The 22,175-nt window shown below is 42.7% G+C and overlaps 1 protein-coding gene across 9 annotated transcripts; it reads right to left on the reverse strand.

Moving 5' to 3' along the window:
• Positions 1 to 175: 175 nt before the first annotated feature.
• On the reverse strand, positions 176 to 21,420 carry CANX (calnexin). 9 transcript variants are annotated; one of them, XM_065029814.1, is made up of 15 exons: positions 21,149 to 21,420; positions 13,464 to 13,652; positions 12,939 to 13,012; positions 12,364 to 12,422; positions 11,901 to 12,042; positions 10,547 to 10,628; positions 8,949 to 9,141; positions 7,861 to 8,050; positions 7,007 to 7,120; positions 6,379 to 6,535; positions 5,836 to 6,051; positions 5,308 to 5,427; positions 5,064 to 5,202; positions 3,948 to 4,039; positions 176 to 3,361 (listed from the first exon to the last, which is right to left on the reverse strand). In XM_065029814.1, exons 2-15 carry the CDS (start codon positions 13,647 to 13,649, stop codon positions 3,308 to 3,310), a joined length of 1,818 nt encoding a protein of 605 aa, XP_064885886.1. In that variant the 5' UTR covers positions 13,650 to 13,652; positions 21,149 to 21,420; the 3' UTR covers positions 176 to 3,307. The 9 variants fall into 9 exon arrangements, with proteins under 9 accessions (XP_064885886.1, XP_064885881.1, XP_064885882.1 ...); XM_065029809.1 differs by having other exon boundaries at positions 21,073 to 21,171; XM_065029810.1 differs by lacking the exon at positions 21,149 to 21,420 and adding an exon at positions 21,003 to 21,143.
• Between the last annotated feature and the right edge of the window lie 755 nt (positions 21,421 to 22,175).

The following is a 22,175-nucleotide window of genomic DNA, read 5'->3' on the forward strand; positions in this document are numbered from 1 at the left end:
AAACAGGCTCTGCACCGACCGCGAGGAAGAAAAGTCCTGGAGCAGAGTCACCGATCCCTTCAGGGGATGGGATATCGCCACCTCTTCTCCTGACATCCCCAGCCAAGCCTGGTCCTTGGAGTCCAACAGACGTAAGAAAGGCTGAGGCAGTTGTAATTAGACAAAGCAAGGCAAACAGGTTTAAGTTTCTTTATTGATTAGTTTTTACATATTTTTTTTTCCAAGTTGCATCAACAGGTACCTTTTTGAAATGGACAGGTCTTTCTGCAAGTGAAATCACAGTGCTTGTTCAGCAACAATGAAGAGAAAGAAAAAAACCAAATAAACATAAAACCCACTCCTCCTTGAAACCATGAGGCAACACCATTCCCAGGGGAGCAGCGAGGGACAGAGCCCCACATCCACCAGCACAGCGGAGCAAGAGACACCACAGAGATGTGCGGCTTTCTGCAATTAGCACCTGCAATAAGGTCTCCTCAGGGCCAGGAGTCAATCCCAAAGCCAGACATTGACAACACATCGTATTATTTCTGCAATAACTCGCTCTTAGCTGGACGCAGAAAGGCTGGATCACCTCCAGCGACACAGGGCTACCTGCAGCTCCAGGAGAAAAACCGCATTTTCAGCATTTCTACTGCCTCGTGTTTCAGACCCTGTCTGCACCTACTTCCATATGGTTTTGTTCTGATTTAATGTCTTGGTCTAACGACCCCCCAGTCTTCAGACACAGCAAATGCTTTTCAGAAGCTGCCACTCTTGTGGCAAAAGCCCCTAACATACCTTCAAGTGTTTTTAACAGTGCCAAAAACAGTTCACGGGTTACAAGCAGGTAAAGCTTCAGTACTTCAAAAGCAGAGCTGCACTTTAAAAAGTACTCAGAATAACCAGATATTATTTAAAGCCTCAGAGGAAAAAAAACAACTAAGAGTGATTTGAGGTTAAACTGAGCCACCTAAGTCAGAAAGCAGGATAAAGATTAACTTTGGAGTTGTCTATCCATTTTGGAAAGTCTTCATTTATTGTTGTGATTATTTAAGCATCATACACTATGGTATCGAAAAAAGCCATAACATGCAGACAGGAGACCTTCTCAGGAAATTTAGCAGAAGCAAATGTAGATTTACAGTTAGCTTTAATATAATATAATTTTAAAAGCTGATAGCAGATCTTAAGTTCACTTTTGATGCTTTGAAAGAACATGTATGCACATGAATTGTTTGGGAATTTAAGGCAGTTTGCATATTAAGATAAAAAACATTACATTAATAGATTTGTGTTATGCTCAAAATGTTAGCTCAATTGAAACCATTTACATATACTTCATCTCAAAGGACTGAGAGTCATAAATAGCAGCTGCTCCTTGATAAAAATACAGTCCTGAGAACAAACTAGTAGCGATGCTTAAGCTATGACATCTTCCATGTCAGAGAATAAGCTATTTTTGCAATAAGGAGCAGTATTTACCAGGTGTTCAACAGGCAAAGGCATTCTAAACATGCAAGAGCTCCCAACAGAGGTCTGAAATTACTTCCAGTATCGTGCTTACAAGAGTTTATTTGCACACTGCAGAAAGATCAAGAAATCCTGCTATGCATTTGTGATCACTAATATTTCAAACACAATAACCAAGGGATACAACATAAGGACAGGCAGTAAAAGGTGTTTTACAACCTCCCCCCCCACAAAAATCAAGAGTCTTTTAGTAATTGGTTAGATTGTTTGCAAGGTAATCGGAACACTTTCCCCTCCCCAACCCGTGGGAGTTATTCCCCCACACTATACCTATGACCAAACAACACTGGAGTGTTTAAATTCAGTGCAAGAAAAGTAATTTCAGGACATTTAATTTCACTCTAAAGAAAGGCAAAAGTTTATCTATATAGACATCCAAACGCCAACATATTTGGTACAGTGTAATGAAGTTACATAGATTTGCCCTCAGAGGTATGCTCTCCTAGTGATCACCTGCATTACACAAAAAAGGTGTTTGAAACAGTATAATATGGTAGACTCAACGCTTTAAAAAAATTTATTCAGCTGGAATTGGAACTCCCTAACATTCACAATATAATTTAGGATGCATTTGTTACATGAAGAGCAGATAAAAAGACTTAAACAGTTTCACATACCAGTTACAATATTCCACATGCTCCTTCCCCACCTACAATACTGACATCTTGGTTGCGGTTTTGTGGTTTTTGTTTTTTTTCCTTAACAAATACTCAGTTTAACTTGTCTACCTGCCTACCTCCCCATTTCACAGGAGTAGACATACAGTGATAAGAGTGAGAGGATACAGGACACTGTCCTATCCAGTGTTTGGACCCTGGAAAGGAGTAGGCCTAGCTACAAAAACAGAGTTTGACAATGAGCTGAACATGAAACGCTTCAGCAACTGAGGCAACACTACACTCAAGAAAAAGCTGTATAGTTACAGAGAAAGGAAAGTGTCAGTGGCTGAACAGAGGGGAAAGGGGGAAGCAGTCAAACTCCCCCAACAACCCATTAGGTTTACAAAAAGAGTTCAAAAACTAACAAAATCCATTCTCCGCAAGGTCTGCAGGATTAGATGGCACATTAAGATGACCCACTCCAAATCCTATATCATTTGTTAACACTTAACAGGGCTTTAGCCATGCAAAGTATGCATATCCTATAGACTGGCTCCTTCCTTCCATCCCTTCTTCCCCCTTCCCCTCTCTCCAAATGAATGAAGTTGATTGATGAGAGTTTCACTACTGGTTTCCACATACATCCCCCCAGTTTTCCTTCAAGGGCAGAGGGGTTGTCAAATACACTGACAACTTTTCTTCAAACAATTATCAAATTTTAAGGGATACAAAGACATCGGTGCATTTAGGAATTTACATATTTGTAAAAAAAAAACTAGTTATAAAACTGCGTTTTTATCACCTAGCACTGTCAAGATTCATTGTTATTTTTCACTAATATATTAAATTAAGCCAAGGTCTGAGACTGGAAAAGTTCTACCAATCTACTTAAAAACAGAAAAGAATATTTAAAACCAAAAATGAAAAGGTTAGTTATGTTACATTTCAAAATCCACAGCCCATTATATTAAATGCACTCTTTCTACAGGAATGATGTTCTTTAAAACAGATGATGGCAAAGATTTTACTGCTAGACACTCCATTACATTGGATAGTGTAACTGGAACCTGTGGATGGTGAAATCTTGAGGTTTGTCCAAGTTTCAGTGTAAGGTGTCCAAGGTCCTCTCCCAGAACCATGTTTGAAACAAACAAAACAAAAAAACCCAACAGATCAAGTTCTTATGACTTTGTTTTTCAATCTTTCCTTGGCTTTCTGTTTCTGGGTGATCTATTCACAGTTTCCTCCTCCTGCAAGAAAGCAATGTGTATAAACATCAAGGAAACAAAATCTAAAAATATATTTAAAAAAACATTTTGAGCAAACTTACAATCTACTTGCAGTTCTACATTAGGACTTAATTTCTGAAGAGACCTATTGCTGCTGCTATCCTTCCTTTCTACACATGGCAAACACACAAATCCTCTTCTTTTCACAGTGGACATCCACTATCTGCTGAGTACCCAACAGCTTTGGCGAGAATCCCTTTAACTTCAAGCAACATTCCACCCATTTTTAAGTCAGCATGGAGCACTTAAGAGGTCGCATCCTGACTGAACACAAAGCCGAATAAGCCTTTTGCCTCAAGAAGACGCATTCCACACAACCCCGCTCCTCTCACGATGCAGGCTCGGCAGCAGAGCCTTTAGCAAGGTGCCCAGCTCTGCTGAAGTTGGACACAGCAACTCCTGTTCTGCAGGGTGATTGGGTTTTCCAAAGTTCTGACACTGGGAGGGAGTATCCCATGAGCTGGGTTAACTTTTAACACTTTAAGGCTCATTTTACATGACTTAAGGAAAAAAGTGCAGGAGACTTCCAAAGATTAAGCACTCTTACCTCTGATGCAGGTTTCCTATCCTCATCCTCTTCCTCTTCCTCCTCCTCTTGACTAGCACTTCCTATATCAGCATCACTTTTCTGCTTCTCTTCTAAGTAAGGTAAAAAAAAAGAAAAATATCATTCTCATTTCTGACTTCCCTTCAGTTCACCATTGGCTTTACTCTGCATGTGCCAATCCTGCTGGTTTGTTCTATCAGAGAAAAACTCAAACCATTTCAAGATGCAACAGATGCACTTGACCCCTTTCCCCCCTTAACCAAACTGGCAGCAGTCTGGTCCAGGCTCCACAGGAGGTAAAGGCCTCAGCTGTAGCCAGGCCAAGAACTCCTTTTAGGAAACCCACGAAGGAGAAGAACACCGAGAACACCAAGAAGTTGTGGGTACAAGGACTCTCATGCAGACCCTTCCCACTATGTGCAACTTGACTATGAGCTGACCAACTCATTCCACATTTCTGATAGCCTGGGTGAGCTACTGTGAGCTCGCCCTGCTAGACAAGCGTGGCTGTATCGCAATGATCTTTTATCAATTGCGGATCACTGGACGAGCCAAATTTAAGGTTTACATTCATTGTTTAGCTTAAATAAGTAAATTTTAGACAGAATTAATAATTTAGTGTAGATTTTTAGTGTATTGTCTGTTTACCATTACTTAGTAGCTATATTTGTGCCAGTTTTAAACTGCATGTTGTAAAGTTGGTAAACTTGTGTCTAATTGAGCAAAACAAAGCAGCTACAAACTATCAACAGCACCAGCAAGATAAGGCCTGTTTTGTACCTTATTAAGCAAAACAACCCAGTGGAGCAAGAGAACAAAATAACACCTTCAAGGCCAGCACAAAGCAGCTACAAACTATCAGCATCTGCAGCTAAACAAGATAAGGGCCTGAAGACAGCGGAGGAATCCAATGAGAATCTGCACTTCTACATCTCCTGTCCCTGTACAAATCATTCTGAAATGACTGATTCTCCTTGGCATATTTCCTCCACGCAGTGCAGAGCGAACCCTGCCATCCTGCTCTGGTAAGCTGCACTTTTCAGTAATCTAAACACTGCTCTGCAGCAAGGACCCCAAATTACTCTTCAGCAACACAAAACAGTCTAGTTTACCTACCTAATTTTTCCTCATTTGCTTCCTCCTCCTCTTCCTCTTCTTCCTTGTCTCCTTTGTCTTTTTCTTCCTCTTTCTCCTCATCCATCACATCAGGCTGAGGAGCATCAGTCTTTTTGTATTCTGCAGCACTTGGCTGTTTCTAAAAGAAATTGTCAAAAACAGGCAATTCTTTATGACATTAAGGCACATTTTACTGAATCTCTTTTTAAACACTTTACTACTTATTGTTGGAGGAAATGCGTACCTTCCCAGAGCAGCAGAAAAGGACAACAAGGAACACTGGCAAAGCCACAGTGAGGATGTAGACTATCCAAAGCCAGGGACGCTCTTCAGCAGCTGCCATCATCTGGCCCACAACGCCAGGCTGTAAGATAAGAAGAACCATCAAATATCATCCCACACTGCAAAGTCGTAGCAGTGAAGCTACAGAATTTTCAAGTAGGCTTTTTACAACTTCAAACATTTCATACCTCAAAAAACTAAAGCTTACCTTCACAAGTACTTTTTTTCCATAGGTTACAAATTAAGAATTAGACTAAACTTAACAGTCCAATTGTCAGAGTAAAAACTTCATAAGAGATCAGCAAGTACTCATTGCTACTTATAGTCACCACTACTCTATTATAATTAGGAACTAAGGTTCCAATCTGGATTATCATAAACCCTAGCCTTAGTACACATAGGTATATACTGATAAAGACTGTAGGAGAAAACATCAGCAATACTCCTAGTGCTCCAGTCAGAGGCACACAATCCAACCTTTATTTCTCACCTCTGCAGCACCATCAGCTGCCTTTTTCAGCCCCCATCCATCACTTGCCCAATCATCAGCCACTGCTCTTTCAGTACAGATGATAAAGTTGTCAAAAAAGATGTCTGAGGTCATTGACCACAGCTCCAGTCCCACAGCAGTGAAGGGAGTCATCTTGAAAGGTTCCAAGTCTTCAAAGAAATCTGGGTTTGGGATCTTCCTAGGTTTCCATATACCCTAGGAAAGGAAAGAGACATTCAGCCTCACCTGCTGTAACACCATTTTTAGTTTTAAGTCCATTTTGAATGGAAAAAAACCCACTAATCCATTGAACTTAATTACAATGTCTATGGGTGCAACTCATCAGGTTTTGGGAAACAATTTTCATTTATGCTACAAATAAGTGAAATCAAGTAAGAAAACCCTTTGAATATGTCCACCTGAAACACAGTACAATCATGACAGTATTTGTATTCTTAATTACACCTGCTGAACTTAAATCACTTTGCTTTTTGTAAGAGAAATGCTGCATTGACCAGCAGTTTAAGCACTGAAAACACAAACCTGATAGTTCACATTATCAATCATAGGAGGCTTCCATTTGCCCTTGTAGTTTGGATTGTCAATCATTGGTCGCTGCCAGGTACCACAGCCAGGGGCTGTCTCACATTTAGGATTTGCAATCTGAGGTGCCTCCCATTCACCATCCATATCCTCATCCCTGAAAAATGAAATTCAGCTTTGAAGTCCAGCCTTTATTCTGTATAAAGACAGGACTCGGATAACGTCTGATTTCTAGGAAAATTAAAATTCCTACCATAAAACGAAAATACAGAAACAGAAATACAGGCACAGGCCTGTAGATAAAGACACTGCAGAAGGAATGAGCATTTTGAGAAGTAGCCTGGAAGCACAGAAGCTCAACAAGAGCCAGTCCATGAGCACAGCCTCCCCCACCACACCTTCCACATACAGTACAACTCCAAGATGACCATCCCTGCCCTCTTCAGTTTACAATTACAGAACTGAATAGTGCAGGCGAACACAAAAACAACAGATGCCTTGGACCAACTTTTGAAGCATCAGCAACTTTGTTAGCAAGCAACAGTGAACCAGCTCTTCCAATACTTGTAAAAGCCAGTACCCAAGCCATGAAATATTTGCAGTCATTTGCAACAGGCAGTAGACATACCAATCTTCAGGCTTCTCAGCATCAGGGTCTGGTACATATTCTGGCTCATCATCCAACCAGCCCTCTGGTTTCACTGCATTTTCATCTGCAATCTTTGCAGGAGCATCCTCATCCCTTGAGAGCAGAATATTTTGTATTAACACACACAACACACAGAAGTTCTCAACCCAAAGGCACGATTCTACAGACTCTGAACAGGCCCACTGACCCAGCCAGCCAGCTTCACTTCTGATGGGTAAGCGAAACACCCTAATTTCAGAACTGAATTGCCTTGCAATCTCTTACCTACATACACACCTCATGGCACAGTCATGGTGCCAACTGTAAGTTAATGCTACTTATTTTCAAAGCCAACCTAGAAAGAGCGTATTACAGCAAATCCCATATTTGCAGTGGTCACTGCAAACATGCATTTGAGCTTTAAATTGAGTGTATGGTTCACAAAGCTTAGGTTCAAAGACAGAAATCCAGTATCAGTTTCTGATTTAGGATGTCAGATATTTCAGTCACTTGTAACTATGTATTATACAAACAACTATAATATTTTACAGTTACACCTTCTGCAGCTCATCTTTGAGCTCATCAAGGATGAAGCATCAGCTGGCACAGCTGTTTCAGTAAAACCTTTATCTGTGGCCAGCACAGTAACAGGAGCACTCAACAGTAATTCCCAGGTAACATGGGTCCTGCCTGCCTTTGTCTACCAAACTGCTGCCCTTACACCTAAATTGATTGTCTTTTGATTACAAGGGTGAGTCTCAAAACCTTCTATAAGTCATCCAAGAAAGACTTTTTGATCAGGACAAAATTACCAGGGCAAGGCCTCAACCAGTTCCACCCCTCCAACAGCTCACCAGTCATCTGGTTTCACAGCATCTGGGTCTGGAATTTTTGGTCTCTCATCCCAGTCCTCAGGCTTCTGGTCATTCGGGTCCTCAATCTCTCGGGGTGGATTAACAGGAGGAGACATGTCATTTAGCAAGTTCCCACTGTTGACAACCGTTTGATCAACCAGTATTTCAAAACTATTGTCAGGATTCAAGACTGTAAGGAGAAAAGTTGATGTAGCCGTTACACACATGATACAAAGCAGGCATCCTAAAGCATCACTCGTGCTCACTGCAAAACAAGCTTCAGCAATCCAAGCGACCACCTACCCAGCAACTGTTTTAAAGAACTGTTAAGAAACTTTCTCCTTATGCCAAAATATAACTAGCAACAATGTACCACATCTCACCTGGTGAGAAAGAAGAATCATTGCAGGAGTCCTACTTTAAATATGCTAAAAGCACAAAGAAGTCTGCAGAGTAATTTACCAGTTACCACATCAGGCTGACATTGGCACAGTAAGTACTGCTTTAGTAGTAACTATGTACATATTTACATTCTACTCAAGAATACGACTCCCTACTATTGACTCACAGGATTTTAGTCTCACTCCTTTATCCATTGCTGCTTCTATAGTATAAAAGTTAGAGAGATCCTCCTGAGTAGTCCCTGAAATATTTCATAGTTAATACACCAGACCAGACACTGTACTTTAGGAACCACTGAGTTTCCTGTACTATGGAAGCAGCAAGAACAAACAGCAAGTCTCTAAATTTAAAGCCTAGAATACCCCAAATTACTAGGGGGGAACGTTACAGCAGCTCATAAATGTTGATAATTGTTTTGGATATACTTAGCATACCAAGTTACTTGCAACTGCTCTGAAATTCAGTTCTCCTTTTAACTACTAAGTCCAAGGTCTTATGACCTTTCTCACATGAATCAAGACTTCTTGCAAGGAAGAAATAAGCCTTTGTATAATAAGATCAGCTAGTGCATTCAGAGCTTTCAAGTGGCTTTTAGTTGTATGGTGTGAATCAGGCTTATTTTATAAGATTTTTATTTAGGAAACACAGTAATAGTTATTGACATGCACAATTAACAGTCACCATACCCAGAGTATAAAGATGTGTCTTCTTATCAGTAAAGTAAGTCTTCAGGTCTGCATCTGGACGCTTTGCATGCTTCTCCTCGTATTTGCCAGTCTTTGGGTTTTTGTGCCGGAAGATGAAGTGCAATTTATAGTCCTCTCCACATTTGTCAGGGCCAAACATGATTGTATATGGAGTTTTGTCATGGAACTGATCCTTTAAAAACAATGCAAAACTTCATTGTGTTATTTTGAAATACAATTTATGTCACTGCGTGGCATAAGAACTCCCAATCATTAGAAATTATTTTACAACTTGGATATCAAGCCAGTGAAGTACCCGCACTAACCCTGTACGATGAATGCAAGGCTCTAGAGGAAACACCAGAATTATCCCAGCTACTTGATTTTGCATCTTTGGTCTCTACTTTCCAGGTGGAAAATAACAGTTATTCAAGTGTTATCAAAAAGATAAGCGTAAGTGACAACCACAATATTTACGTGTATTCCTACATTACAATAAGGGATTCTAAGAGCTACCAATATAGAAGTATCACTTACTGGTAAAAATGAATGCTAATCCAGTGAGTTTCTTCCACACAAAGTGATAGAAGTGAGGCCAAGTTCTCTTTTATTTACACACTTATGAACTGGTGTACTGTCTCAATCTGAGAGCTAACTGGATACAATAATCTCACCACTGAACACTGCAAGTCAATTTGTTCTTGTCAGTGTTACCTTAAAATTCAATGCCCATATGAAACTGGCTGGAGAGCCATGTGGTCTTTTGTGTGGCCTTTTTTTAATAATAATTTGGATTCTGTAGTAATAATAGAACTCCAGTGAGACTGCAGAAGGAAAGTAGAAGACAAAAAGTACTTCCTATAAAGTGTAGGAAGATGGCTAAAGAAAACCCATAGGCTACACAAGCTTATGCAAGGTGACCCAGCAGTTAATCTTTATCTGAATAGGCTAAACCACTTTAGGTAGGTATATGATTGAGAGGAGAGAAAGCGATTCTTAACCCTTAGGCATTATGGTCTCTTCCATTGACCACACTTTAAGATGACACGTTATGAAGCAGATGGTTCTGTACAGCCAGCATCTGCAGCTGAACATGTAAGGCTGCATCTAGTCCAACCTCTCAAGACTTTTAGAAAAACTATATCAGTAAATCACAAGTAGGTTCACACATTAAAAGCAAAGCGCTAAATGCACGGTGTATTTTTAGTTATTTATATCAATCTGGTTTAGAAGATGAAACATTGAACCTCTCTTCTGTGCAACAGCTTCCTGAGGAGGTTTCTTTTCATACACTGACTACTCTGATCGCCTCCTCTCTTTGGTCCTAGAACCTTGGGAAATATGAAGTATTGCCAACTTTAGCAGAGACCTACAACTGCTACCAGGCAACTCCAGAGTTTTCACTCGAGAGGCCAGAAGATTTCAGTATTTATCCTCTCTGACTGAAAATAGTGGCAAACTGCTGAGAACCCCCAAAGTACTTTGAAGATGAGGCCCCAAATACGCCACATCACTTTACTGAAGAGGTTTCTTCATGGAGAAGCAAAATGAAAAAGCTTTCTTGTACGGCTAATACTCATAGTAATGGCATCACTCACCAGGTTCAATTCAGGGGTTTTTGAAAGCAATTTCACATATGCTCCACCACACTCTATTCCATTTTGAAAGTTTACTTCATACCTAATTTTAGTTTTGGACAGAGAAGGGAAGAACACGTTATACAGGAGGAAAAATTACTTCTGTGATACACAATTAAAATTTTCAAGTACAAATTAAGAGTAAGACCGTTTTTTTTGTTGTTGGCTGTAAATCATGTGCCCAGTGAATATTAAAAATATACTCTGCGCTCTAAGGACTAAGTAAATATTCATAAGGGTCTGAGAAACAAGAAAAACTGAGGATTTAGGAGACTTAATCTGACAGAAAATATTAAAACAATTGAGTGCTGATCTAGAGGTAGAAAGAAGGAAGAAAAAGCTTTCCAATATGTAAGACACTGCAACAGAGACCAAGATGAGCCAATTATTTTCCCCACAATTACTAGGGCAAACAACTCAATTTGCTAGACAACCAAAGTAACAGCAACTGGATCCCAGGAGAAGCCCCTTTAGGGCTCACGAGCATACAACAGTATATTTAGGGATGCCAAGGAGCCTGAAAAAGGCAAAACATCTCTGTCAGGAATAAGCTAAGTATGCTTGATCCTTTCTTGATGCCAGCAGCTGGAGTGCATGACCACTGGGATTTATTTTTAGCCTTGTATTTTGAGCCAGAACTCAACAGTCATGGCAAAGCAAGTGACCAATTCATCACCTTGTGCAAACAGGAATTAGCTTAGTCTTTGTTTAAAACTGATGAAGTAGGTAATAATGCACAATTCAACTGTTCTCATAATGACTTTTTTCTCCCTGACTTGCTAGTCTAACACACAGACAAGATTCTTCTACATCAGTCATGGCCAAACAGAGCAAATGAAGCTGTTCATCTTCCATGACAGCCAAACTAAGATAAAGGAAGGAGGAAATGAATGCATATTTACCACTTCATCCATTCCACCTTGGAGACAGGAGGCAGTTTACTGCATAAGGAAGTGCACTGACCTACATACAGACCAGCTTTTGTTCAAAAGGACAAGGACTTTCACAATTAGCAGTAAAAAAGTCAGTTGCCTGACCTTGTTACAATTAAGTGAAATGAAGTCTTGAGACAGATTACTAAGTCTAGTTGTCATAGACATCTTTCCTTTGCAGGTTTCAGAGGGATCCATGCTCTTCCTAACTTCCCAGTTTGGGAACCTGGGTTGCTATTTTACTCTTAAACAATATAATAATAGGTTACAGCAACTTGCATCATCTAGACCCCCAGGCAACAAAAGCTCAGTTATGCAACTAACCTCAGCTTACTATCATGTCACCTTTGAAATAACAGAACACCAAGTTATCCTTTACTTACTGTACAATAAGAGGTTTGGTATCAAAAACAAAAGGCTTGGAAAGTTTGGATGAAATTGCATGATGCTTGGCTCGGGTTACCAACACAAGCCCTTTGTCTCCTGGAAGCTTAGTGTCCTTCATGTCTTGGACTTCCCATTTACCTGGAGAGAAATTAACCAAATTTTACCAAAACTTGTCCAAAACAGTCTTTGTTTAGCCCAATTTTACAAAATAGTCAGCATTCTGCAATAACACCCTATAGGATACCTTATCAAATTACTGGCACAACATCTTCACTAAAACTTATTTTAAAACCTCCAAGAGGAACTACACTTTATATTGCTACCCAGGCATATAAACACCCCTCCCATTTTCTTCAGTGATTGTAATTGTAACTGGGAAACAGAAAACTTGCACCTCTCCTTCAGGTATGGCAAACGACATCAGAAACATCTGTCATCCAAAACCCAGGTTGGACTCACCATCATATTTGGCAATCTCATCATCCGTATCATCTTTTTTGGCTCTGGAAAGGATCCACCTGGAAGACAGACATTCAATGGTTTGAGAAAACACCTCTTGTTTCGCCCACTAAAAATCCTTCCCTTAAGATATAACCCTTGGTGTTCCTATGACTACACCCCAGTGTCTTCATCACCTGAAGAGTTCTATCCCCAAGCCTGCAGATTTTTCTGCATTTGCCACTTCCCAGCCCACCTCGATGTAGGATCACAGCCTCAGTGCCTTTCTCTTGTAAAAACAATAAAGTTAAAAGAGTAGAATCTCACCATCACCACATTACCTGAAGTACAAAGTCAGGTAAGGATTAAAACATAACACATGTACCGCTCACCCCTCCTTGTTACTAGAACTTAAGGAAATACTAGTTTAGCTCAGCACTTTAACAATCAGCCTCATAGTCATTGCTGTAATTATCCCCAACCACTGTCCTTTGATTCAATTTCGAATAACACAGGTGACCAGAGAGGGTTTAATTGCCTTTCACCAAAATTTTTAATTGTTTGCTATATTGAATCATCCTTCAGATTATACTCACCCATCCAGAGTTCCTTTATCAAAGGACTCTACAAAATACACCTCGCCAGTTGGGACTGGGGCCCTGTAGGTAACCTATTGGAGAAGAGAGTCATTTATGCATCTTCAAAGGCACATTCTCTGCTCTAAAAAAAAAATGCAGGCATATCCAGCTCACATTTCCCATCCACAGTGAAGTACAGCTTTGCTGGAACACTCTTGCAGCATTAATACAGAAGTAAAGACTGGTGCTTGTGCCAAGACAGTATACTCACGTGCAACTAAAACTAAACTACACATCTAGGTGGAAATGTTAGCATTAACTCATATCACAGACTTCAAGGGTGGATCTAAGACTTTAGGAAGAACATGGGGGAAATAAGAATAGGAATGAAGCAGTTAAGCTGAATTCCAAGCTGTGCTCCCATATAACATCTTGAATAACACAACATATTAAATGTTAGCAAAGTAAAGACAATTCTGATCAGACTCACATGAACCACAACACAAGCAGTAACTCAATTTAAAAAGAAGCTCCGTGCCAAACCTTTGGAGTTGGAGGAGGAGTGCTTGTTTCAGGTTTTGACTCTTCCACCTCCTCAATGCCATCATCCAAGTCATCCTCAATATCAACTACATCATCACCATCATTATCATCATCCAGATCATGTGCCTGGACAGCAAGGGTCCCAAGAGCGAGCAGGGTCACATACAGTAGCCATTTCAGCTCCATATTCTGAAAAAATAAAACAAGGCAAAGAGGTCAAGCCAACACTGCATGCAGAGCAAGGTGCTGCTTCTCAGTACAAAGCCAAGCATCCAAGACTAAAGGTAAAGTGCCTAGTCATACAAAAAAAAAGTGCAAACCTATCTTTTCAGCTCTTATTTACTGCATCTGGCTGGTTGAGAGAGCTCTAAAAGCTGGAGAGGAACACAACATAAAACTAAAGTATTTATAACAGCTGAGTGCAGACCCATGTGTGGAAGTTTTACAGATCATGCAGCAGAAGTGTCAATTTTGCTCTTTCACTGCCACAGTCCATGAGCAGAACAGCAGACACATACACAACACCACAACCTGTGCACCCACAAACACCTGAGCAAAAGACCTACTTCTTGCTTGTGAAGAACTTTAAATGCATCATGGAGAAACTTCTGTGCAGGAACTGAACAATACAATTAGCTAGCTCTTTCAAGGACAGAGTAATCAACCCTCTATCTCCTGTTCAATATTTTTTGTCCATTCAACTGTGGGACACTGTCATTTTCATTCACCAGTCCCCTTCTCCAGGTTTTACTCCTCAATTACTGCCAGTTGTTGATACTACTGGCAGATATCTATAAGCAGCTAGACAGTGAGGCAAACTCAGCAAGGAAATTTCTTACTATTTAGTAGTTGATTTGAATCCCCCTTCCACTCTCTAGCTTAACAGGATGACCAAAGACAAAAATCTGTAACAGAAGCTTTACAGAATTAAAGTATCACACTTCAACTAATTTATAAGGTGCTCAGTGAACTGTCACACCTAAAATATGATAGAACTCGGCAAGCTGTAGCTCAAGAGATTTTGTATGTAAAATGGGTTTCAATTTGACTTTCTTGCTAGAAAAACTGTAAGATCATTGTAGTTTTAGGTTGATACAGAAGGCAACACTCCTAGCATGCAGCTCAGTTTTATCTGCCTCAAAAAAAAAAACACCCATGAAACCAATCTATGCCTTACTCACCTTTGCTCCCTTCAATCGTATTGCATGTTTTTTCTTCCAAAAGCAGAGTTGTAACTGAGACTCATTTTTTGAAAGCAAGTACAAAACCAAACATCCCCTCCTTCCCTTACACTCCTGCCTCAGGCTGCAGCCTTGTAGACTTATAAACATAACTCAAGCAGAGTTAATAGTGCCTGTAGGGGCACAAGTTCATGCTGGAAAACAAACTTTCAACTTTCCAAAGAATGCTTAGGCAACTAAAAGAATTTACAGTCTTAAAGGCTTATCAGCACTGTCCAATACTCAAAAACTACCTTGCATGCTGGAGCTACCGTTCTTAGATTATTCTTTAACTTGCTTCTGATGACAGAGGGGATGTTTCGTAACTACGACAAAACTGTATTTTAAAGACTTGCACTGAGGTCATGTCCAGTTTGTCACTACAGCAACATGCAACTGCAGCCGGTTTTCTAACAATAGTGATGGCCCTGAGGATTATGCTCTAAATGCACCCGCACAACCCTCCCCCAGGCCCAGGCAACCACACCGAAGCGCCTCGGAGCCAAGAGGACACCATGCCCAGCATGAACAGCTGATTATAAGTGTTGCTCCATACCAGCAAAGCTTGTTTGCTTAACACACAGTGTGCAGCCAGAGTTGAAAACAGTTATAGACCTTGCAGCAGCTCATAGATCTTATTACCAATATGGGAACCACCATACAAACCAAGGAATGAAAACTGTCAAGCAAACATCGGTACCCTTAAGAAGTTCACGCTCCTCTTGCACATATAGTACATTCTCCAAACAAAGTCATGCCCACCAGCATAAGCTCAGCACAGAAAACAAGAGCCTGAATTCATTTGAAAAAGTGACCTTCAGAGCTCTGGATGTGTCCTGAGTGACTGAGCAGCCACAGAGGAGGTGGCACCAGGACACCTTTCCAAGCGAAGGGCTGACTTTTGCCTTACCAACAGGGCCTCACCAAACACATTTTTAGCAGAGCTACATTCAGAAAGATTTTGCCTCAAGTTTCATAACTGCTTTCAAATTACATTATGCAGCTACAATGACCACTTTGTGGTTTGGAAAGTGACCCATCCAGCAGGGGCAGAAGCCACGTCACTGCACATCTGTGCTCCTGATCCACCCTGTAGGTGTGTGCTTATCAGTCCATGTTCTGCCTGAATTTGAGGCCCCACCAAACCTCATTTCAAGGTAAAACTAAGTACTGTCTGTTCAAGTTCCCAAACAAGCCTTTATTCCTCCTCCTCAAAAAGTAAAAGCATGCAGAGAAGCTAATGTGGTTTCATGTCCTTGCCTCTTTATAATCATCGGCAAGCAGCAATCACAAGTTCATATCCTTACAGAAAGCTGTTTAGGACACTTCCTACATATTAAATCAGTCCCAAATTCAGCATAAGCTACCATTCATACACCTTGAGTACAAACACAGAGCATCTCCTGCAACTGCCAGTTGTCATACCAAGCTCCTTTTCTGTTAATCTGTAACAATATACAAACGAACTAAATCATAAGGAATAAAAGACACTATGTTCTCAGAAGAACAATTTAAGTGAACCACACATTCTTGGTATTTCAAAAGCTACTTCTACCCATAATGGATGTACTGCTGCGGGAGAAAATTTTAACTTCACACAACCCTTAGGGACACAACATAAACATGATTATGCCCTAGTAAATCAGGTTATTTCTAAATAGAAGATAGGGAGTGGAGAGGAAGAGAGAAGAAATTCAGGTTTTATACAAAACAGGCATAAACCAATTTTTTTAAGTGGAGCTTTAAGTTGCTGGCAATTACAGGTGTTCAATTAGTTACCTAAAACGTAGTCCAACCTTCAGCCACACAGCCACCTACTCTATTATGATAAGATTTCTCCCTTGAAGTGTCCAGTTTCCAAGCAATTATCATTACTAGCCAATTTTGACTTTGCCTGCACTTCCCTTCCTTAGCTTTAACTGTGTAATATTTCTGAAGGTTAGTGCATTTCTGATCATGCAACTGCTAAAAGCCTTTAACAAAGGAACCCTTTCATAATAGGTAAGAGCTTCTGACGTCTCCGTTCTACTTCAGTGCCACCCTCATTTTCACCACAACACTGCTGCAGGTCAGAGATGACTAAAACTTTATCTACTTCTTTTTTTTAAATAAGGTCTTCAGTCACTTACAGACACTGGCACACCACTTAGATCAAAGGGGAAACTACCGCAGTATAGTACCCAAGTGCTAACCAAGAAGAGATTGGAGAGTGCCAGGGCTCACAAATCACTTGTTCCATGTGTCCGTCCACAGCCACTTCCACACTAGGAAATTTATAGCTGACATTTAAGCACCATTCACTCGATTGTGAAAAGACCGAAGCATTTTCCCCTAGAACTTACAGGAGCTATAGCACAGCATTGAAAACAGACACCTGGAACAGCCGCACTACAGGCTTCAGTTCTGCAACGTAAAAACTAAACCAAATTGGAGCGAGATCCAGAGACAGGATCAGTTTCTGAGAACACAGGGCTAAGCACTTGCTCCCTTTGGATCGCCAGTCGCTCAGCTACAGCTATTTATTTTTATTTAGAATTCCCCTTTCAATGGACATAAAGGGGAAAGTTCTTAATTAGTGGCATGACATTGGAAACACTTGGCCCATGCAGGAGACAGTCGTCACCATTCTAACATACATGTCCCAGGGAAGGACATAGAAAGGGCCCACACAGAGGATGTGTCAGTCCTTTGCTATCACACTTCCAGAACATACTCTCTAGAAAGTAACCTCCCTGTCAGATCAAACAGAGCCTGCAAAACCAGTTTAATCATCTCCTTGGTTACTAATCTATTTGAGTGGTTAATCAAGCCAGTTTTTAACACTGCGTATTTCAGAATGCATAACTACATTTTAATTGCCACTGGCTATCTAGTTTACTACTACTTTTTTTCAGAAGAATTAGTAGTCAGATGAAACTGGTCTTATTAAAATTAAGTCACTATGAATTGCACCTCAGTAATTTAACTGAAAGAGCATCAGTAGTTTCTGTTTCAACAGCATCTGAAGTGACAGCTGAGTGACTTAAACACAGAAAGAGCAAAACCTGCTATCAAAGTCCTGTGTTCCTGGACTTCAATACAGTATTTACAGTGGATGCACACCAGTAAAAACAAGCACAATCCATCCTCATGCAAGACAAGAATTATGGAAGAAAAATTTAAAGGCACAAAGTTAAAGAAATCCATCACAACACACACCAAAAAATGCAAGGAGATGAGCAGAAAGGCTGAGACACGGATACTAATCTTCCCTCTCAAATGAGATTTTTATGGTTTCTGAGCAAAGGCTTGGCCACCCAACTTGGTAGTCCACTCATTTCTTAAAGTCAGAGCTACTGACGAGCAGAGGAAACCTTTTCTACCTCTGATAGTCCCTCCACCTTCCACATTGCAGCTCCTCTGCGGTGCCAGGGTAACTGTTTACACAGCCTCATGATGAACTAGCAGCTGGTTTAAGACGGCTCGAAGTCCTTCCGCCGTGTTATTTTAACCCTGAATCAATACCCCAGTCCAATTCAGTACACAAAGGCAAAAAGAGCTGTAGCAAGACAAGTGAAAGTACTGTGAGATAAAGTGAGTAGTGAAGGATAAAGGAAATTAAGCTGCTGGCAGAAGAGTCAGCTTAATGCCACAGTTTCATGTGCAGTTCTGTCATCCACGCTTGTCTAAGACAGACTTGTCTTTAGGCAGATTTGAGAGATCTACACTCTATGGCCAAACACTACAATCTCAGCAACCAGTACATTACCTCACCACATCTCTGAGAGTGATATAATAAAAATATAGTCATATATGCAGCAATTTCTATGATGCAGATGCTGTTTTTCCCCTTGAAGGCTTAGCAACTTCTAGCACCTTTAACATCGTAACTCGATGAACAGCAGACAAGGCTGAACCAAACCCCCCTTGCTTACACCAGGCCAGGGGCAGGAGCTCTGTGTGAGGGTTGTTTCCCCCCTCCCCAGTTTTATTTTAAAGCAGGGGGTGACTAGGATACACTGCTACATAAGATTTGAGGAAAGTCTCCCGGAAAGGATTAGCCAAACCTCCCCTGGAGAGCTCGACAGCCCCATAGAAAATGCTGCCTTCTGTTTGGGTTGTAAGGAGCACAAACCAGAGAAGAGATGAAGTGTGAAAGGTGACAGCAACAAAGCAGGTTTTAATAAGCATTCCAAATATGCCAGTTTCTAAAAATAATGTACAACAGTACAGATACAGTACGGGAGAAAACACCATGTTCTGTTTGTCAGCAAAGAGACCACTCCTGCAGAACTGGAAGTCCTTGGAGGGCAAATACAGAACTGCAAGGCTTTTTGACCATAAAACAGATGGGCTGCTAGGGAAATTACATTAGGTGGGGGGGGAATCTGGAGGCACCCCAAGATCTTTCAGACCATCATGCCTAGAAATGAATTCAAGTTTACCATGCTACAGAACTGGTTCCAGCAAGAACAAGCTGCCACCATGATCACTATTAGAGGCAGAAAAATCAAAGGCCAGAAAGGGAAGTACAAGGCAGGGCTAAGTACAAGTCCCAGTGTATTCTCAGGAAAGGATTTATTCATTTACTCGGGGGGAAGTGCTGCAGCACATCAAATGAGAGGGTGATCCAACGGAAGCTGCAAACGTTCTTACTGTTGTGCACAAGGCTTCACTTCCTAGGAGGGCAGCTGATAACAGGAAGCAGTTTACATCTTATACACGGCTTGTGATGTTGTCTGTGAATTGTACAAGTCTTCCCTCCATAATATTTTTTTTAAACTAAAAACATTGAAACTTTATATAAACACAAAGTTTAACTCAAAGCTTTTCCTGGTTTTGTTAAGTGCCGTATGACCAAATCAAAAGTAAGGAGGTTTCTGAAGCCATTTCAAGTGCATCAGAGTGCATTTTGAGTAACACATTTCAAACTGTATTTAACCAGTGTTTAATCTTTATCATGTCATACTTTATTATAGTTCTGCTATTTCCTTGCAATATTTTAACAACTAGACAAACCACAGTGGGTAATATGTGCCCTAAAAATCTGTGTGTCAGTTACACTTATTTGACAGTGTTAAGCAAACACACTGTATCTAGAAATATTACATTGCTAGAGACCAGTTTTCAGACATCCAACATACCCTAAATAAGTTCCAGAAAGAGTCTGCCATGATGCTCTGCAGAAACGTTGCAGCATTACTGATGTTAACATTAATGAAGTCTGGATTTTTACCATTACTGCTACATGTCTGCTTCCCTTCACAACCAGATCACCTGCAGAATTTCTCTGTCTACAGCCTAGAAAGTTCTTAACCACAAAACTGCATGTGAAAGTTCACTCTTTAGAATCAGTACAGACAAGAAAGCAGTAGACTATGCATGCTTTAATTCAAACGTGTGGGGTTTTTTTTTAAAGCACAAAACACAATCCTCAACCAAAAATAAGAAACGAGATGGCATTTATTATTGCTAAGACACCCTACACAAATGATATTCAGGCGGTAAAAAAAATCAAAGCATGCGTTTTAAGCCCCCCGAAATTCTCAGATCTCTCTGCTGCAGTCTCCTCTGTACTCCATTGTTTGATTAACTACATCTGCCCCACCTGTTGAGCCCCCAGTTCTGCACCTTACGCACCCCCTTTCCAGAGCCTTCCGCTTCCCCCGGCAGAGCCCAGGCCCCGCACCCACCTCCCCCGCCAGCTCCGCGGCTCTTCCCACTCACGGTGAGGGTTTTCAGGTAGCTCGAAGCTGTTTCCACACGTTAGCGCCCGACATCAGAACGAGAAACCAAAGAAAGCCCAAACCGCACGCCAGCCCACAGCCCCCTCCGGCCCCCGCCCGCCTCCCCTCACACAGGCCGCTCCCCGTCCCACCCCGCCCGGGAAAGGGGCAACCAAGCGCCCCCGGCCCCGCTGCCGCCGCGGCCCTGCCACAAGCCGCTCCCCTGCCCAGAGGGCCCAGAACTTACCAGAAGACCCGCCGCTCCCCGCTAGGCCTCCCACAGGCCTACGGGGGCCGAGCGGGCGCCGGCAGCCGCCCCGTGCCCGCCCCCAGCCGCCCGGCCTGGCCACCCCCCTCACCCCAGCTCACGGAGGGCCCCGTCTACGCTGCTCCCAGGGAACACGCCGCCCTCCCCGCCCCAGGCCGCACGCACAGGCCCCGCTGCTCACCGCACCCAAGGCCAGACAGTGCCTCGGCCCGCCGCCCCCGGGCTGCCCCGCCGCGTCCCCCCGCCAATACCCCGGCATGCCCCGCGGGCGGGCCCGCTCCCCCACCCCAATGACCGCGGATCTGCCCCACTGGCGGCGTCGGGGGGCGGGTGAAGCCGCACTCACCCCGCAGCGCCGCGGCCCCCTCCTCCTCCTCCTCCTCCTCCTCCTCCGCGCCCCCCGCCGCGGCCCTCACCTCCGTCACGTGCCCGCACAACCGGAGCCGCCGCCGCCCGCCTATCTACCGCGCGCCAGCCCCGCCCCCGGCCCACCTCGCTCCGGCTCTCCCATTGGCAGAGAGCACGCCTGTCCGCCCTCCCCGCAGCGAGTGCTTCATCTGAATTGGCTGAAAGTGCCGCCGCTCAACGGTCCGCCCGCCTCAAAACACGCCCTCAACGGCGCTGCCCTTCGTGGAGCGCTGTTATTGGTTGGCGCGGTTGCAGGAAGTGCTGGGTGATTGGCTCTTTGACGGCGGTTGCTGAAATGTGGGCGGGGCCCCGGTGTCCGGGGTGGGTTGGCGGCTGACAGGGCGCTGCGGGCGCCCGGCGGGAGGGGCGGGGCGGGGCGGCGCTCGGGGCTCCGGGGGTGCTGGGGCACCGCTCGTTCCGCTGCGGCCGCAGCGCTGAGAGACCCCAGCGGCAGAGCTTGCTTCACCCAGCCGGGGGGCCCGGGTCTGCCTGTGCAGTGGGAGGTGCCCGGGGTCCACCCGGGACGCCCGAGCACAGTGATATTAAACAGAAAATTCACCTTTGCTTCTGTGTTCTCTGTCCTCATATCCTTGGAAATTCAGCCTATCTAGTAATATTTTCTATATTTTGTTCAAGAAAACGATACAATTCGACAGACGATCCAATGTGTTCAGAACATGGCAATGACTGAGGCAGCCTCTTGGTTGAGGCCCTGGCTTAATACCAGAAGCATTAAGCCATGCTGTATTTCCAAAATTAACATCGTGTTATTTCTATAGAGGTGAAATACTGTGTAAGCTCTCAGCATTACAACTTTACACAGCCAAGAAAGTGCAGAAGCAGAGAGAAATGCAGAAATAACTGTCCTGCTGTGCCAACCAGGCAGGAGAGGCCAGAGGAGGGAACTGATTTACAGGTACCGCACGAGTAACCGCCAGAGAAAGATTAAACTTCGTAGAATCGCAGGGCAGCCTGGCTGGAGCAGACTCCAAACATCATCTAGTCCAACCCCCTATGTATTTTTTTTCTCTTTGGAGTATTTTCACGGGAATCTCTGTCACCCTGTGTTCGTACAGCAGAGCGCCATGGCCGTGAACAAAGCAGAGTCCTG

The sequence above is a fragment of the Columba livia genome, chromosome 14, assembly GCF_036013475.1.
Source record: "Columba livia isolate bColLiv1 breed racing homer chromosome 14, bColLiv1.pat.W.v2, whole genome shotgun sequence".
NCBI lineage: Eukaryota > Metazoa > Chordata > Aves > Columbiformes > Columbidae > Columba > Columba livia.

Excerpts from the sequence above, each read along its gene's own strand:
- CANX (XM_065029807.1), bottom strand. The coding sequence starts at position 14,794 with ATGTTTATAAGTCTACAAGGCTGCAGCCTGAGGCAGGAGTGTAAGGGA. Across the intron at positions 10,629-11,900 it reads ACCAAACCTCTTATTGTACA|GTATGAAGTAAACTTTCAAA; the intron begins GTAAGTAAAGGA and ends AACTAAAATTAG. Across the intron at positions 5,428-5,835 it reads CAGCTGATGGTGCTGCAGAG|CCTGGCGTTGTGGGCCAGAT; the intron begins GTGAGAAATAAA and ends CTTATCTTACAG.